Source organism: Artemia sp. Qi Xiang Cuo, chromosome 7 (genome assembly GCF_049724085.1).
Source record: "Artemia sp. Qi Xiang Cuo chromosome 7, ASM4972408v1, whole genome shotgun sequence".
NCBI lineage: Eukaryota > Metazoa > Arthropoda > Branchiopoda > Anostraca > Artemiidae > Artemia > Artemia sp. Qi Xiang Cuo.
This window is the reverse complement of record NC_142800.1, coordinates 70595651-70614137: the sequence shown is the minus strand read 5'-3', so window position 1 is coordinate 70614137 and position 18487 is coordinate 70595651. Positions and strand designations below refer to the sequence as shown.

Sequence of the window (18487 nt, the reverse complement as noted above, 5' to 3'; positions counted from 1 at the left end):
ATAATTGATTGTACTTATGGTAACTAACTATATGACATGGAAACTAACTATATGACATGGCAACTAACTATATGACATGGCAACTAACTATCTAGGGTGCACCGCACTTATAATTGATTGTACTTATGGTAACTAACTATATGACATGTCAACTAACTATATGACATGGCAACTAACTATCTAGGGTGCACCGCACTTATAATTGATTGTACTTATGGTAACTAACTATATGACATGGCAACTAACTATATGACATGGCAACTAACTATCTAGGGTGCACCGCACTTATAATTGATTGTACTTATGGTAACTAACTATATGACATGGAAACTAACTATATGACATGGCAACTAACTATCTAGGGTGCACCGCACTTATAATTGATTGTACTTATGGTAACTAACTATATTACATGTAAACTAACTATATGACATGGCAACTAACTATCGAGGGTGCACCGCACTTATAATTGATTGTACTTATGGTAACTAACTATATGACATGGCAACTAACTATATGACATGGCAACTAACTATCTAGGGTGCACCGCACTTATAATTGATTGTACTTATGGTAACTAACTATATGACATGTCAACTAACTATATGACATGGCAACTAACTATCTAGGGTGCACCGCACTTATAATTGATTGTAATTATGACAATTAACTATATGACGTGGCAACTAACTATATAGGGTGCATCGCACTTAACACACATTTTGACTAAGCAAAAAGTATCCAAGCTGCATCGTCGTAATTTCGTTGGATCCTCTTTGTGTTAAGGTATCAAGGACATCAAAACAAAGTTTTTTCTTGCCCTCTGGACTCATCTTAGCTATATTCATACCCAAAAACGGCGGTTTTCGGAGGTTTTTCTCTTAGTACTTTTCAAATTATTAACTTTTTAAGGCAGCGCTAAATTTTCGTTCAGTGCTGCCATGTGGAACCGTGAAAAACAAAATTAATTAGTTTAATTTGATAACTCGCTTCGTCCGCCAAGCTTCAAACATAGACGATATATTGATTTCTAAAGGCAAGTACACCTTCGTAAGAAAGCTACAGCTTCTTAAGCTGTTTTTCAACACGTGTTTTTTTTTTAGCCAATTTCGCCGTTTTTTTCTTCTTTTTCTATAGTGCCTGGTACTGCCAAAAACTGCCTAATTGCACATGGAAGTCTTTTCATTAAAATTAGATTCTTGATTTTTTGTATTTTTTTAGATATTAAATAAAAAAAAACAATTTTTTTTAACTGAAAGTAAGGAACGACGTTAAAACTTAAAACGAACAGAAATTATTCCGTATATGAAAGGGGCTGTCTCCTCCTCAACGCCTCGCTCTTTACGCTAAAGCTTTTCATTGTTTAAAAAAAATAGAGTTGTGAGAAATTAAAACTTTAGCGTAAAGAGCGAGGCGTTGAGGAGGGGACAGCCCCTTTCATATACGGAATAATTTCTGTTCGTTTTAAGTTTTAACGTCGTATCTTACTTTCAGTTAAAAAAAACTTGTTTTTTTTATTTAATTTTTTAACGTTTTTGAATTAATGCAGATTTTGATTTTCGCTCACCGTACATGAATAATTAAAACAAAATTTGCATATTAATTTTACTTTTATTTGGTTAAATGGCTTTCTCGAAATATGTTTAATTTTATTTACGAACGTTTTTATTAATAATAAATATACGTAACTTACGAATTAAAATACGTAACGAACTTCTATATTCATATATTTTTAATACGTATACTAGGGTGTTCGCCCCCTAGTCAATACCTCGCTCTTTAAGCTAAAGTTCGAATTTTGTTCCAATTCTTTAAAAATGACCCCTTAATCACAAAGGTCGTTATTTAGAATAAATAGCTCTTATGAAAGTAGTAAAAAATCTTTGGCTTAAAGAGCGAGGTATTGACTAGGGGGTGAACCCAATCATATACGTAATATTTTCTGTTCGTTTTAAGTTTCGATGTTGCTGCTTACTTTCAGTTGAAAAACTTGTTTTTTTCATATTTAATTTCTTATCTTTTTTTTAAATAATGCTGGGAAATCCGGCGCCTTCTTCATAGCAATGTCCCTTCCCCCATGGCAACTTCCTTCATGGAAAGATCCTCCCACATAACCCCCGACCCATCCTCCCCCCTCACTACCAGAAAAAATCCCCCCTGAAAACGTCTGTATACTTCCCAATAACCAATACTATATGTTAACTTTGGGTAAAGTTCATAACTTTCGGCCCTCCCCCCGGGGCCTTCGTGGGATTAAGTCATTCTAAAAGACATAGTTATCATATTTTCGACCATTCTGAAAAAATGGCTATCTCAAAATTTTGATCGGGTGACTTTGGGAAAAAAATGAGCGTGGGAGGGGGCCTAGTTGCCCGCCATTTTTTTGGTCACTTAAAGAGGCCACTAGAACTTTGAATTTCCGTTCCAATGAGCCCTCCCACGATATTCTAGGACCACCGGGTCGATACGATCACCCCTGGAAAAGAAAGAACCGAAAAAACAAATAAACACGCATCCGTGATCTTTCTTCTGGCAAAAAATGCAAAATTTCACATTTTTGTAGATAGGAGCTTGAAACCTCTACGGTAGGGTTCTCTGATACGCTGAATATGATGGTGTTATTTTATCAAGGTTCCATAACTTTTAGGGGGTCTTTTCCCCTTTTTTCGAAAATCAGCCAAATTTTCTTAGGCGCGTAACTTTTGATGGGTAGGACTAAACTTGATGAAAGTTATATATTTGAAATCAGCATTATAGTCTTATTTTGATGTATCTATTGTTATCAAAATCCTGTTATCTAGAGTTTCGTTTACCATTGAGCTGGGTCGCTCCTTGCTTACAGTTCGTTACCACTCACTGTTTGATATGGTTCTTTAAGTTTCCACTTAATCAATTGAACGAATTAGAATTTGTTGTCACTGGCCTACGTATCCAAAAACGGAAACAGAAACGGAAATCTTTTTTTTTTTTTTTTTTTTTTTTTTTTTTTTTTTAGCAAGAAATCAGGCAGAGAATTTGGGAGACTTCATAGCCTAAATAGTAATATTTTTTCCCCTATATCATTACATAAGTGAAGTTAAAAAAAAAAACATCAAAAGAGACGAAAATCGTCAAAAAACATGAAATCATCGATGACACAAAAATCATAAAAGAAACATCAAAAGACTCAAAAACACAAGAAAATAAACCTAATTACGAGAAAAGAGGGATACAAAATTGGAATGGCCCAAGATTTGACGATGCATCATTTATTAATTTAGAGCTTAGCTTAAGTTTCATATTAACATCCTAAGAACCTGAGACCAGAAAGAGCCAAGTGATCTATGAACAGATAGACCCAACCAGCAAAAGAAATCTACTTGTGGAATAAGAAAAAGATTGTACTGCATAATCGGCCTGTTTATATGTTTTTTTTTGCAAATAAATTAAACTGAAGTTTCAAGGTCCATTAGGACTTTTTTTTATTAATAAAAAAAAAAGACTCCACTAATTATGTTGCAGTAACGTTTTGTGCTAGATTATGGCAATAACTCAGTTTCGTTCAAAATGGTTTTCTGTAGTTTTAGTAACGATTAAAAAAGTAACGGTTTGGGTTTGGGAATTGGATATATTGATATTTTGTCCTTTGTATCGTGCTTATTGCAGCTAGAAACCCGTAAACGCTTAGTGATAAATGAGGACTGACTGCATATGAGAAATTTTTACTAAAGCTATTTTGCTGTTTTTTTTATGCTGATGAAACGAATTTTGTTTCAATCAGAATTGTTATTTTTTATTTCGGGTAGTATTCTTGAGAGATTTCAAATGCCGTTACACAGGTGACCTCTTTCGGAACTTGGGTTGAGGTTCTTCTAACGAAAATGAAAAGGGGGTAGCTATTAAGATATCCATGTGAACCTTTATATGAAAATATTCGTACAATCCTACATAACGCAAGAGGCAGAAATTCTGCTTCCAAATTTTTGTATTATTCCTAATTCCCTGAATGGAAAAAGTAATTGTAAAAAAATAGATGGGTACATGATAATCAGTTTTGTCAATTAGCACGTTCAGTCCATCCTGGAATCGAACGTAACATGAGTAGCAACCATGATTTTAATTTTTGTAAAATCCCTAATTCCCTACATTAAAATCAAGTAGTTACAGGCATCAAGACATGGCTAATTTTAGAAAAAGCCAAGGCAGATAGTCCAAGTGAGTGAGAGGCAAATCTGGGAAAAGCCCTTTTTAGGATTGTATAAAAATGATGTCATTTCATTTGTTAATAGATAAGTCTATCTATCATCCATCCATACGTCATTCCCTGGGCAGAACTAAGGTAGATAGTCATAGTATTAAGGGATGAAAGATTGGATTGATTTTGGGTTGACGCGTGACGGACAATCTGACTGTAAAAGAATAAAACATTAAATAAAGACTATTTTTAGATGGTCAAATGTTATTTAGGTCTTATTAATATTATTAGGTCTTATTAAGAAACAGCTATGTAGTTTGGGATTGGGGTTCGAGTCCTAGTGTCGCTAATCATTTGCCTTGGAACGAGGGTCAGTGGCGTGACTCTGTAAGTTTACTTCTAAGCTCAGTTGACCCAGCTCCAAATGGACACTTGGAGAAATCAGGGAAGTAAACAGAAAGGGTGTGTGAAAGCAGAGGCCCCCACCCTCTTAATGGACTTACTGGCTGAAGAAGGCCAAGAAACGGAGATCAGCACCATCGGTAGGGCCTGTAAAGTCCAGTGCCCTATTCTTTGCCCTTTTTTTTTTATTAATTAACACGTTCGACACTTGCTGCAACACAACGAGCAGAAATTGGGCTTCCAAGTTCTGTGATATCCTTAAATACGAAATGCCAATGTATAACCAGATGTAAAAGAAAAAAAAAAAATGAAAATTTAGGCGATTAGTCAAGTCATGTTAATTAACAAGTTCGATTCATGCTGGAATCAATCTTAATTCGAGGAGCAGAAACTGGGATTTCAGATGTTATTATATCCGTAACTGTCTAAATATAAAATTTATATGTAAAAAATTAAATTAAAAAAATCAGCAATATTAAATGATAGTCAGGTCTTGTTAATTAACACGTTCGGTGCATAGCGAAATCGAGTTTAGCACTAACACCAGAGACTGTGCTTCAAATTTTTATGAGGTCTGTAATTCCTTAATGTAAAATCTGAATGTAAACAAATGAAACGTTAAAAAAGCAACTTTTATACGATGAAATGGTAGTCATGTCTTCTCAATTAACACGTTCAGTGCTTGTAGTAATCAAACGTAACATGAGCAGCAGAAGCTGCACTTCTAATTGTGGAATCTCTAATTCCCTGAATATTAAAAATAATTTTTAGACAGTTAGAATTAGATTTACATTTATTTAATCTATAAAATTAATCTTATTGTTTATATTCGTATAGTACGCTCAAGTGATTTCAAATGCCGTTATACAGATGAACTCCTGCGAAAATTGGGCGTAGATCCTTCTGATGCGAATGAAAAGAAGATGGCTATTGAGAGAGACGAATGTGGACCTTTGTATAAAGATATTCTTATTGTCAAACTGAATGATGGAAATGAAGTATCAGCCGTTGCAGTAGCCACAAAAAGTACTGGAAGTGACCATGCGCGACATTCCCCCGTCTGTAAGTAGTTTTCTCTTGTTTTTTTCTTTTGATCTGTCCGCAATGGCTGTACAAACTCTTTCTGCTAACTGTTGGATCGTTAAGAATTTTAATATCTATTGGAGGGTATTTTCAGGGGAGTTAGGATAGGCCTGATAAGCTATTTTACTAACTTTGAAACGTACTATAAGACACAGACTTTTGGAATATATTATTATTTTGAAAAATCATCTTTAAAACTGGGTGGAAATTCTTCTAATAAGAAAGTCAAGAGTGTGGCTGTCACTCTTTTCGCACTTCTCGCATGAAGCCCTTCTCGCTCGGTGGTTATACCTTTTAATTATAAGAGATATTAGCTTCACATCTCGCTTTAGAGCTAATGAGTGGAAAGTGTGGCGAAGTCCTACGATCCACTTGTAAAACTGAAGTTGTAAGGACTCCAGGGATTTGGTGTAACCTTCTCGCTCGGTGGCTATACCTTTTATTTATAAGAGATATTAGTTTTACATCTCGCTTTAGAGCTAATGAGTGGAAAGTGGGGTGAATTCCTACGATACACTTGTAAAACTGAAGTTGTAAGGACTCCAGGGACTTGGTGTAACCCACTAGCTTAAACCTATAATTTAGTATATTATAGAGATAATTATGGTATTAAGGGATGATTGGATATCTTTGTTTCAAATCCTTTGAATCCTTGTTTGCTTGTAATTTTTGATTATTTCCGGCTATAGATGACTTCTATTCAAGGTGAATATCCCTGTTTTTGTGAAAATAAGAAAAATATGAAAATTGATGCTGTATTGGAGTCAAAACGACTGGATGCGACAGACACTTCTTATTCAAAATTATTTAGAAAGTGATAAATATTGCTCTAATAGATTTTTATTTATTATTCTAGAAGCAAGTTACTTCATAGAAAGTAGGCAGCCGATATAATATTGCAACACAACACTTTTCTGTGCATTCTGCTCAAAGGTTGCCTAAAATCTTTTGTTTTTATTGTTTATCGGAATAAATCCTTGGACAAAAAATTGTTCCCACGAAAAGCTTTTTCCTACTTCTGTAATATTATGACAATGTCAAATCTACCCTTTGGTGGGCATGACAATATGTTTTTAAAACAGCATGGTAGTATGTCCCTATTGTCCTTATACTTATTTTCATTTCTGTGAAATATCCTATGTCACAATTTAAAACTTTGGTGAGATCTGAAAAATGTGACGCGATGCTCTTGAGCTGGTAGTTTCCTCTGAGAGCGTAGATCAGATCCACAGTTCATATAATTATCCAGTATGATCATTCTCTATCTCACCCATTATAAAAACCCGGACCGGGGTGCGAGTGCTCCGGAGAACGTTTTTGCAGATATAAACATAAGCGAAGTCAGATCTTTTCATGGGTGGACAAGTCAGACTGTGATCTAATCGGAAACAAGTGGAAACCCGCTATTACGAATAATGCACTTTGTTGGAAACAATCGGAAACAGACTAACCCGCATTCTCGCTAATGCAGAAATAAGTGGGAGGAGCTTTTTGTTCGCACTGAGAACGAAGACCAGAAATGATCTGCGATAAGCTTACTGGATAATTATATGAACTGTGATCAGATCAGACAGTTGATTTTTGAATATTCGCATCAACTCGTTTGCGAGTATCTATTTATTTTTTTATTGCTTAAAGGCAAGTGACGATATCCCATTAAAGTGTTCGTTTTTAGTCATCCAGCCCTAATTTTTAAGCATAGTTTGGTAATCTATTATGAGGTAAGTTATGTTTGGTAAGCTGTTTTTTCTTTAGGGTTAGGAAATTGAGTTGGAATTTCAAAAAGTTTTTTTTGGAGTGGTGGGAGGGGGGAGTTAAAGAATTTGAATATCTAGGGGAAGGGTGCAATTAATTCTCTGTTATTCAGAACGCAGCATACATTATAGATTTACTAAGCCTATCATTCAATAGGCTCTTTGGCAAGCCGAATTTCCAACTTCTTATTGCATACTTACTTATTTATTTAAATCAAAGACTTACTCAAGATTTTTACCTTTTGCACGAAAAGTGTGGTTTTCTTAAAAAAAAAAGATATATTGTACCTATCTCTCTTTACAAGCCATAACATTTGTTTATGAGGCAGAAATATTTGTCGTGAAGATTGTAGGTTTTAATGGAGCTATTCCATGTGAAAGTGGATGCGAGGAAAGCTTTCACGTTTCATTAAATGCTATTTATTTTGACATGAAACGGTTAATAGGTATCTATTCTGAATTTAGTAAAATAAGGGAAACTCATCAATGGAGGAAAGAAATTTGTAGAACTTTATTTTTTCTTATTGTTGCTCCATGACCATTGAGAAAAATTATTTTGCATCATTCTTCATTTTGTCGGATCTTAGAAATTTTAGTCTTGGCTGTGGCAATATACATGGTGTTATAAGACATATATTTTGTGCTCCCACTATTTCTGATTTGTTTTGGGGTGTGTGTCCAAACTTCCCTCAAAGAAAATTGGAGTTTCTGAAATCTTCCCAAAAGTTTACGGTCGTAAATGCACGAACGTTAATACGGAATCCAAACTGTTAAATTTCGTGAACGTTATTTTTTATAGTGATTTCGGAGAACCTCGTTTTCTTTTGGGCAAACCGTGGAAAATTCGAGGATTGTAGAAGCACTGCTTATATTTTACTGGAAATATGAAAAACTAAAATATGCGTTTCGTTTTTTTTCGTCATTGTTAGTAATTATCTGTTCGCTGTTGCACGACTTTCTCTATCAAATAATGGTAGTTACTGCCTCTCATATGGCTCGTCGTGAGAAGGCGGACTAAAGTCGGACTCAGCGAAAAAAGACGATGGAACCCCCTTTCTATAGCCATAAAAAGAAAATTCTTAGACTCATATTTAGGAAAATTGACTTAGGATGATGATATTAATTTTAGAAACATTGGCTGTAGATAATATCAGAGGCTCATATTTTGTTTCACTAAGTGATTAAACTATTGTGCGCATATATGTTAAAGCTCAGCATCTTAGATTGAGCAAGAAAGTTTTAAACAAAGGATGCAACAAACAAAGGATGAACAACAAAGGATGATGATATCAATTTTGGAATAATTGGCTGTATATAATATCAGAGAATCTTACAAGGCCGTATTCAGGGAGGGGGGGGGGTTACCCGGTTTGTACCCCCCTCCCCCCGTAAATATTTGACCGAGTCGAAAATTAGTCTAAAAATACCTGTAAGACAAAACCTTACCAGAAAAAAGATGTTAAAAAAAAAAAAATCGGGTACCCCCCCCCCGAACAAAAATCCTGGATACCTGCTTGGGATCTTATTTTGTTTCATTAAGTGATTAAAATATTGCGGCATACATTTTAAAGCTTAGTATCTTAAATTGAGCAACACAGTTTTAAAAAAAGGATGCAACAAACAAAGGATAAGCAACAAAGGATGATGATATCAATTTTGGAAACATTGGCTGTACATAATATCAGAGGATCTTATTTTGTTTCACTAAGTGATTAAAATATTGCGTGCATACATGTTAAAGCTCAGTATCTTAAATTGAGCAACAAAGTTTTAAATAGGTTTATTTAAGTGATTCCGTGGCAAGTTTTTTTTTGTGGAAGTAAGGCTCCGCAGAAAAATAGTTTCCTAAGATTTGCAGGAAAATGTCACTAAAATTTAATTAATTCTTAATGTAGATTAGTCGTAAAATATTTTGGTTGATTTAATAAAAGCTCATGTATTGGGGCAGTGTAGTGTGTGCGTGTAAATGTGCTTGACTGTTAAAACTGAATCCAGGTACAAAAAAATGACGGCTATTAGGCTGTCAACGGTTAATCTACGTTAGTAACGAATTTAGTTTTTTTTTTATCTAATATATTAGGTTGTAAGATATTATTTTACAGGCACAAGACTTTGCATTCTATTCCAATTAATTCTTATGTAGATCAGTACGTGTAAAAATGTTATCTAGGTAAAACTATGGGTAAAAGTATGGTAATATATTAGTATGGTAATATAATATATGGTAATATATATAGTATGGTAAGTATGGTAATATATAGTATGGTAATATAAAAGTATGGTAATATATATTAATATATATATGGTAATATATTTTTCGTAATATATTACGAAAAAAACTATGGGTAATATATTAGGTTGTAAGATATTGTTTTACAGGCACAAGACTTTGCATCTTATTCCAATTAATTCTTATGTAGACCAGTACGTGTAAAAATGTTATCTAGGCTTGGGCGCCCATAAGCTGAATTCCAGGGGGGGGCAAACTTCGTCTTATTGCTACTTTTAATGCTATATAATAAAAATCTCAGAACAAAAATATAAAAATAAGGCAGCATCATTCAGCCAGGGGGGGGCAAGAGCCCCCCCCTGCCCCCCCATATGGGCGCCCATGTATCTAGGTAAAACTATGGGTAAAAGTAAAACAATGGTCGTAAAACTATGACAATTTCTAGGGCCGTGATTCCCTACGTGGGGCACATGCCCCATCGGCGGGGCATGGCAATACTGTGATGGGTCATGGGAAGTATGTGCACCCTTCGGTTGACTTTTCTTTAGAGCCTTTATTAAAAAAAAAAAAAAAAAAAAAAACACTTCATGTGAATGGCGTCACATAGAAAAGAAAAAATTCAAAGAGCACAAAAAGCATGATGGTGTTGCAATGACGTTATATTTTATATAAAAGGGGTTTGCGTGTAACTGAACCCGTGTAGCTGAGCTTCCCTGCAACTTGATCCAGCTTAACTGAACCCCCGTTTAACTGGACCCACGTGCAACTCAACCCTATTAGTCTAGTAAAAATGTGGTTTGATCTCAAACAAATTGCTTATACAATTGATTCTTTCAATACCTGACTAAAAATGTGTGCTGATTCAAAATCTGAAAAGTTTGCCACTCTAGCTCTTTCAAAAATTTGAGTTTCTTTAGGTTGAGGGTGAATTTTTTTAATGCAAAGATTGCCGTTCTGAAAAGACAATTCCGAATTTAAGAAGTGGTTTAGGGGTTTGATTTAACATCCCTACATACATTAGAACGTTACAGCAACTTGGACTGAGGATGGAGAGGGTGAAGTAGTCTCTGAGGCCAATCTGAGGTACATGAAAGTCTGACTTTTTTGAAAATCGTCATCGTCCACGAGTTTCTACATTTTTTTGTTCAACTCTGTAGTAGCAAATCATCTTGCATACGACGATCAAAATTGGATTTTTAACATTATAAAAAGCAAGTAGATATAGTTGTATAAAATATAGTCAGTTTTTTTTTGTTTTTTTAACAAAAAATCTGATTTGTCAATAGAATAATTCCTGAAAATTTTAACAGAATCGCTAAAGTTATTAGGTAAACTGCAAAAGTATTTACGGTGCCTGAGTGATAATTTTATTTTTTTAATTCCAACTAGAAAAATGGTTTTCCTTTCGCTTCAGTTGACTCGTTCCGTCATTTTATGGGGTAGAATTCTAGTCTAGAATGATGATTTGTTTAATCAGAGGCAACGCTGTAGCATTGCCTATAGTAGCCTATAGTAAGTATAGTAGCCTATACTACAGATGCCTGTAGCGTTGCCTATAGTAAGGCCATACGGCTCCAATGTTTTATTATTTATTTATTTATTATTATTATTTTTTTTCCCAGATGCAGTTCATATGGAAAGGGTCGTCGTAGAAACTTCAAAGGGGGCTCATTCGATTGGAAATCAAGACTTCTAGTGCCCTTGTTAATAGTCGAAAATGATTGGAGGGCAGCCAGCCCCCCCCCCCCCCACGCCCACCTTTTCCCCAAACACATCAAATCAAAATTTTGATATAGCCATTTTGTTCAACTTAGTTGAAAGTTCTGGAAATTATATTTTTCAGCAGAACACTCCCCCCACAGTCTTCAGGGGCAAGGGTTATAAGTTTTGCCCTGGGGGCATATATGGTTCTTATGGAAGGAATATTCGTATAAACTTCCGATAAGGCTCATTTAATTGGAAATTGAAAGTTCTGGTTCACTTTTTAAGCGTCAAAAGATATTGGAGGGTAACCAGCTCCCCCCCTCTAAACCCTTTTTTCACAAATGCATCCAATAAAAATTTTTAAGATAGCTATTTTGTTAAAAATAGTTCAAAGATCATATACCAAAAACTCCGGTGTTGACACAAAACCCCAAGGCCCGGGGGCAGGCGTTGTAAGTTATGCCCTGGGGGTATAAATGGTTCTTATGGAAGGGATGCTCGTAAAAACTTCAAAGATGGCTCATTTGATTGGAAATTGTAAGTTCTAGTTCACTTTTTAAGAGTCAAAAGGGATCCGAGGGTAACTAGCCCCCCCCCCCCCTCCACGCTCTTTTTTCTTCAAACCCATCCGATAAGAACTTTGAGATAGCTGTTTTAAAAAATAGTTCAAAGACCATATAACGAAAACTCAGGGGTCAACATAGCCCCCCAGGGTCCGAGGGCATGTGTTGTAAGTTATGCCCTTGGGGAATATATGGTTCTTATTGAAGGGATGCTCGTAAAAAATTCAGAGATGGCTCATTTGATTGGAAATTGAAAGTTCTAGTTAAGTTTTTTCGAGTCAAAAGAGTTTGGAGGGCAACTAGCTCCCCCAAGCCCATTTTCCCCCAAATGTATCCAATAAACATTTTGAGATAGACATTAAGTTAAAAATTTCTCAAAAGTCAGATAACAAAAACTCATGTGTCGTCAAACCCCCCAAGTGCCCGTGGGCAGGGGTTTTAAGTTAGACCCTGGGGAATGTATTGCTCGTATGAAAGGGATGCTCGTATAAACTTCAGAGAGGGCTCATTTGATTGGATATTGAAAGTACGAGCTCACTTTTTAATAGGGAAAAGAGATCCGAGGGTAGCTATCCCCCAACCCATCTGATGAAAATTTTGAGATAGACATCTTGTTAAAAATATTTCAAAGGTCGGATAAGAAAAAATCCGGTGTTAATAGAACCCCCCAGGGCAAAGAGGAAGGGTTTCATCTTATGCCTTAAGGGCATGTATGGTTCTTAAGTAAGGGATACTCTTATAAACTCTAGTGGAGGCTTATTTAATTGGAAATTGAAAATTCTATTTCACCTTTTAAGAGTCAAGAAAGTTAAACTAGCCCCCCCACGCTGTTTTTCCCCAAACCCGTCCCCTACAAATTTTGAGATAGCCAGTGTTTTGGAAATTTTTCAAAAATTTGATAACAAAAACACCCCCAGAGCCCGGGGGATAGGCGTTGTAAGTGTTGTCCAGGGGCTTTTGTGGTTCTCATGAAAGGGATGCTCGTATGAACTTCAGAGAAGGCTCATTTGATTGGAAATTGAAAGTTCTAGTTCAATTTTTAAGAGTCAAAAGATATCTGAGGGCAACTAGCCCCTCCCCACACACACACCCTTTTTTCCCTAAGCCATCCGATAAAATCTTTATAATTGCCATTTCATTAAAAATAGTTCAAAGGTCAGATAAAAAAAAACTCCTGTGTCGACGCAACCCACCAGGGCCCGGAGGCAGGCGTTATGAGTAATGCTCTAGGGGCTCGTGGAAGGGATGCTCGTATAAAATATGGATAGGGCTCATTTGATTTGAAATTAAAAGTTCTTGTTCACTTTTTAAGAGTCAAAAGAGATCGGAGGGCAACTAGCCTCCCCCCCCCCGCCATGCCCTAAATGCATCAGAAAAAAATTTTGAGATAGACATTTTTTTAAAAATAGTTAAAGTTCTTATAACAAAAAAGTCCGGTGTCGACACAGCCCCCCCCCAGGGCACGGGGGTAGGCGTTGTAAGTTATGCCCTGGGGGCATATATGATTTTTATGTAAGGGATGCACGTATAAAATTCCTAGAGGGCTCATTTGATTGGAAATTGAAAGTTGTAATTCACTTTTTAAGAGTCAAAAGTGATTGGAGGGCAGCTGACCTCCCCCAACACTCCATTTATTTTTTTCCCAGAGGCACGTCATATAGAAGGGGTCTTCGTATAAACGTCAAAGGGGGCTCATTCGATTGGAAATCGAGATTGCTAGTGCCCTTTTTAAGAGTCAAAAGTGGCCAGAGGGCAACTGGCCCCCTAAGCCCTTTTTCCCCAAATATATCTGATAAAAAATTTTAGGTAGCCATTTTGTTTAGAATAGCTGAAAGATCATGTAACAAAAACACCTTTACGTATGGTCATTTCGTTAAAAATAGTTCAAAGATCAGATCAGAAAAACTCCTGTGTCAACACCCCCCTCCCCCAGGGCCGGAGAAGGCATTGTAAGTATTGCTCTGGGGGCATATATGCTTCTTATGGAAGGTATGCTCGTATAAATTTCAGAGAGGGTTCATTTGAATGGAAATTAAAAGGTGTAGTTCATTTTTTCAGAGTGAAAAAGATCAGGCCCCTCCCGTCCTCAACGTCTTTGGGCGTATCGGATGGATGAACCCATCCGATAAAAATTTCAGGTGACAATTTTGTTAAAAATAGTGCAACCATCAGATAGTAAAACTCCAGGGTCGACACAATCCCCCAGGGCCCAGGGATTGGCGTTGTAAGTTATACTCTGGGGATATATACGGTTCTTATAAAAGGGATACTCGTATAAACTTCAGAGAGGGCTCATTTGATTGAAAATAGAAAGTTCTAGTTCACTTTTAAAGAGTCAAAAGAGACCGAAGCTTAATCTAGTCCCCCCACACCCTTTTTCCCCAAACCCATCCGATAAAAATCTTGAGATAGAAATTTGGTTAAAAATAGTTCAAACATCAGATAATAAAAACTCCGAGGTTGACACAAACCCATTTTTTAACTTTGATATTGTTACTTTGATATCAGTTTTGATACTTTGATGAATGTTTAATTTTTTTTTAAATTTTGATTTCGAAGTAAGGAATTTTTAAAAATTTGAAATTTTTTGCAATAAAAAACGAGGAAAAATTAATTAAAAAAAATTTTCTGAAAAATAAATTTTTCAAAGAAAAGTAATGGCAATTTTAAACTTAAGCTCAGCATATACAAATACCTTTTAAAATTCAAACTCAAAACGACCAGAAATTACTATTAAAGAATAAATGAAACTCAAAACGAACAGAAATTAAATGAACAATCATAGCAAAAACATACAGCAAGTAACAATATAAATGACTAAATAGATTCTAAAGCGAGTAATGCTTAGATTGAATATGAAAATCAAGCTAAAATCGAAAAAAATATTTTCCTATTGAAGTATAAATGAAACTTAAAACGAAAAGAACTTAAATAATCAAACAATGCAAACAGACATACAATAGGTGTTAATGTACATTAATAAATAAATCTTAAAATGAGTGAAACTTAAATTGAATATGCAAATCAAGCTTGAAACGAACGAAAATCATCACAAACAAGAGTTTGGTTATGACCTCCTTCTCTCACTGTAAAAGTCTAATACCTACTGCGTCATTGGAGCTTTACTGAAAACCAATTTTATGACAAATGTTTTCTTTTGTACTTAATATTGAAAATAAACATTAAAATTATAGTAACATTTTGAACTGATAAGCTTTCAGCAATTAATATCATTATACATAAAATATTCAGTTTAATTTATTAGCTCTTTTTAAAGTTGTTAAAGACGAATATAGTTTCCCTACAGACAAGTCTTTGGATACTGCCTCCTTTCCTAACTGTAAATAAAAACCAAAAGCCTAGTGCGTCATTGGCGCTTAACTGAAAACGGATTATATTACAAATTAAAGGAGCTTCTAATTACCCGATCAAAGGTGCCACGTGAACACCCCAGTTTCATCTTCAAAAATGAAGCTATAAAGAGAGTCGACGAGCTTCGTCTACTGTGGATTCATTTCTTCATCGATCTCACTTGAAGCAACCACCTTGATCGGGTGGGAACCTCCTGCGCAAGAAAGCTGGGAGTTACTCTTCCCTTCAAAAACCTTCTTCCATGAAGCTCGATTATTCCACTCTACAAGTCTTGCATCATACCCATAGCTGAATATGGATGCTCGCTATATTCTGGTGCTCCGAAAACGCAGTTGGCACCATTCCAGAAGATCCATAATAGGGCAAATAGGGCGGGCTGCACCTCTACACATGACTCCCTGAAACCTCTAAATCAAAGGTTTGATGTAGCGTCGATCGCTTTTTTTCTACAAGTACATGAATTTGCCTCCCTCAGACGAGCTCTCTCGAATTTCGCCCCCCTTTGTCCAGCCGACAAGGCAGACACGAAGGCACACAGCTCGGTCCAAATACCTAAAGGAGGATACACCAAAAACCAAATACTTGAGGAACAGCTTTATCTAGCATTGCACTTCTATCTGTAACAATCTTCCTAGGGATATTATCCGTGCAAATCCCTCTGTTGACACGTTCAAAAGAAGGTTCAAAAGACATTTAAAACCTTGAGGCCATTGAAAGAGGTAAACGAATGGCGGCATATCAGATACTTTGAAGTACCTGGCGCCGTGAATATTGGAATGAAAAAAAAAATATTTTCTTTTCCAGTTCTTACAGTATTGAAAATAAAAATACAATTATAATGAAATAAATTCTTGAACTGATGGATCTTTCAACAATTAATATCATTATTCATCAAATATTCAATTTGATGTTGTTTATACTTCCCAATACTGTTCAAGACGCATATAGTTTTCAGTAAATCGCCCGGGATCATTAATACAGGTGAAGGAGGACGAAGACCACTCAAATATATACTCAACAGGGTCCAAATAATTCCTAAGAGTTGGAAACATTCCCCCATAAATTGTTTAAATTGCATGGTGATGATAATACCCATTGCGGGAGGATCCTCTCCAGGAGGATAACTATGACAAGGCGTAAGATCCAGATCTATGGACAACGGCCTCTGCAAAGGGCTGCCTTGACCTTTTCGGGGTACCTGCAAGACTGGGGACCTTGCGGTCAACTCTATTACCACTTGAGGAGTGGCGCCCCTCGAGGAAATTATAGCCTAGTAAACAACACAACATTCGCAAGGGATTCTGACTAAGGGACAATTCTGCCGGGCTTCGAATGTTTTCACGGGCGTCTTTAGGCTGAAAAACCTCTTCCTAACTAATTTATCTATTATGGGTCGCCTCCCCGTAGTAGCATAATATTTGTAGGCATGAATATATAATGAGTCGGAGGTAATAGGCTTGAGACTGTCTGTGCAGGATTTCGACTCCTGTTGATAGAAGAGCATCGCCAAGTGCTGAAAACCATGTTGTGACCAAGATGGGCCCAGGATTGTAAAAAACCTCCATTCATACTGAAGGTCCCAGGGACTCCTTGCTGCCTGGTTCTATGCCGGTTTAAGCACTTCGTCTAGACTTGAGAAGATATGTGATCCCCGTCCTGCACTGGTATTATTGTTTTTCATGAGGCGAAAATAATTTCAATAATTTAAAGAACATGAAAATTGGAACTTGGAATGTTACTACGTTAAAAAATAACTGTTGTATCGACATTTTGACTGACGAATTCAGACGATTCAAACTGGATTTATTAGGAGTTTTAGAGACTCATATCCCAGGGGTAAGAAGCCTGAAATTAGGTGATATAGAATTTGTTTACTCAGGCAGGAAAGATGGGGAAATAGACAGGGAGTAGGGCTGATGATGAATAAGTAAGCTGGTTAGTTTTCCTTAGGCTGGGAAGGTAGTAATAATAGAATTCTAATTGCTCATTTTATGACTAGAAAGTTCAGGGTATCAGTTATAGTAGTATACGCCCCTGCAGAACTGACTGACGGAGACACTGGTGACTCAGATGAATTTTACTTACAGTTACAGGAGCAAATAGACAAGGTCCCAGGTAGAAATATGATATTATTACTGGGAGACTTTAACGCCCAGGTTGGTAGAAATAGGGATAGTTGGTATCCCAGCCTAGGTAAACTTGGTGTAGGAAAAAAAAACAGTAATGGATACAGTCTTGTGCATTATTGTAGGTAACGAACTAGTTATAACTAACACGGTACTTGGTCATAAAATGGCTCATAAATTAATTTTGTATTCTTACAATGGTAAGAAAATAAACCCTACTGATTGTGAAATTTTAAACTGAAGACTGGAATGATCGATACAAGGTGCTACTGCACACAGAAGTGCTGTTATTGATGTTAAAAGTAAAGATCACCATCTAGTAGTGTCAAGGGTTAATTTAAAGCTGAAATATCGGTAGTGTAACTACCTCCCGGGAAGTTATGATATTGGTAGACTCCAGAATGAGAATTTGAGAGAAACTTTCCAGGAACAGTTGAATACTAAGCTTGAGAGTTTAAAATTTGATAATGTGGAAGATGGTTGGAATAATTTAAGAAAAATAATTTGTGAAGTTGCTGAAGGTGTATTTGGGAAGAAAGCTAGAACCGCAGCTAAGAATAATAGTGAAAAAGCTTTATGTTTAATAGAAAGGAGAAAGGATTTGTTCAAGAATTATCTGAGCGATAGATCGTATGAAAACAAAAAAAAATGTAAAGAAAGTGGTGAAAGCATTAAAATATGAAGTAAGGAGGTGTTAAGTGGAGACCATGGATAAAATTGCCGAGGATCTGGAAGATGCAGCTAGACGGCATAATAGTAAAATGTTGTAATGGCACGTTAACAAATTGAGAGGGAGTAGTCAATCCGGACTTGTCCCAGTTAAAGATAGGAATGGGTTGGCAATTAGCGATAATGAAGAAACTAAAGAGAGATGGGCCGAACATTTTGAGAACTTGCTTAACCGAGATAGAGTTGCAGGAAAAAATATACAGGAAAATGAAAAAGTTTGTGATACATTGGATGTGAGGGAAGATTTGTTTTGTGAGGAGGAATTAGCAACAGTACTAAAAGGATTAAAGAATAATAAGGCTCCAGGTTCTGATAGGGTGGTAAATGAGTTTCTTAAATATGGTGGTTCT

The 18487-nt window shown here is 36.1% G+C and overlaps 1 protein-coding gene across 1 annotated transcript in view; it reads left to right on the top strand.

The window, feature by feature from the left end:
- Polr1C (RNA polymerase I and III subunit C) overlaps positions 1-18487 on the top strand; it is a 137583-nt gene that overhangs the window by 47405 nt on the left and 71691 nt on the right. The window contains exon 6 of the mRNA XM_089091688.1: positions 5414-5638. Coding sequence (XP_088947814.1) covers positions 5414-5638 — 225 coding nt within the window. The remainder of the gene's footprint in view (positions 1-5413; positions 5639-18487) is intronic.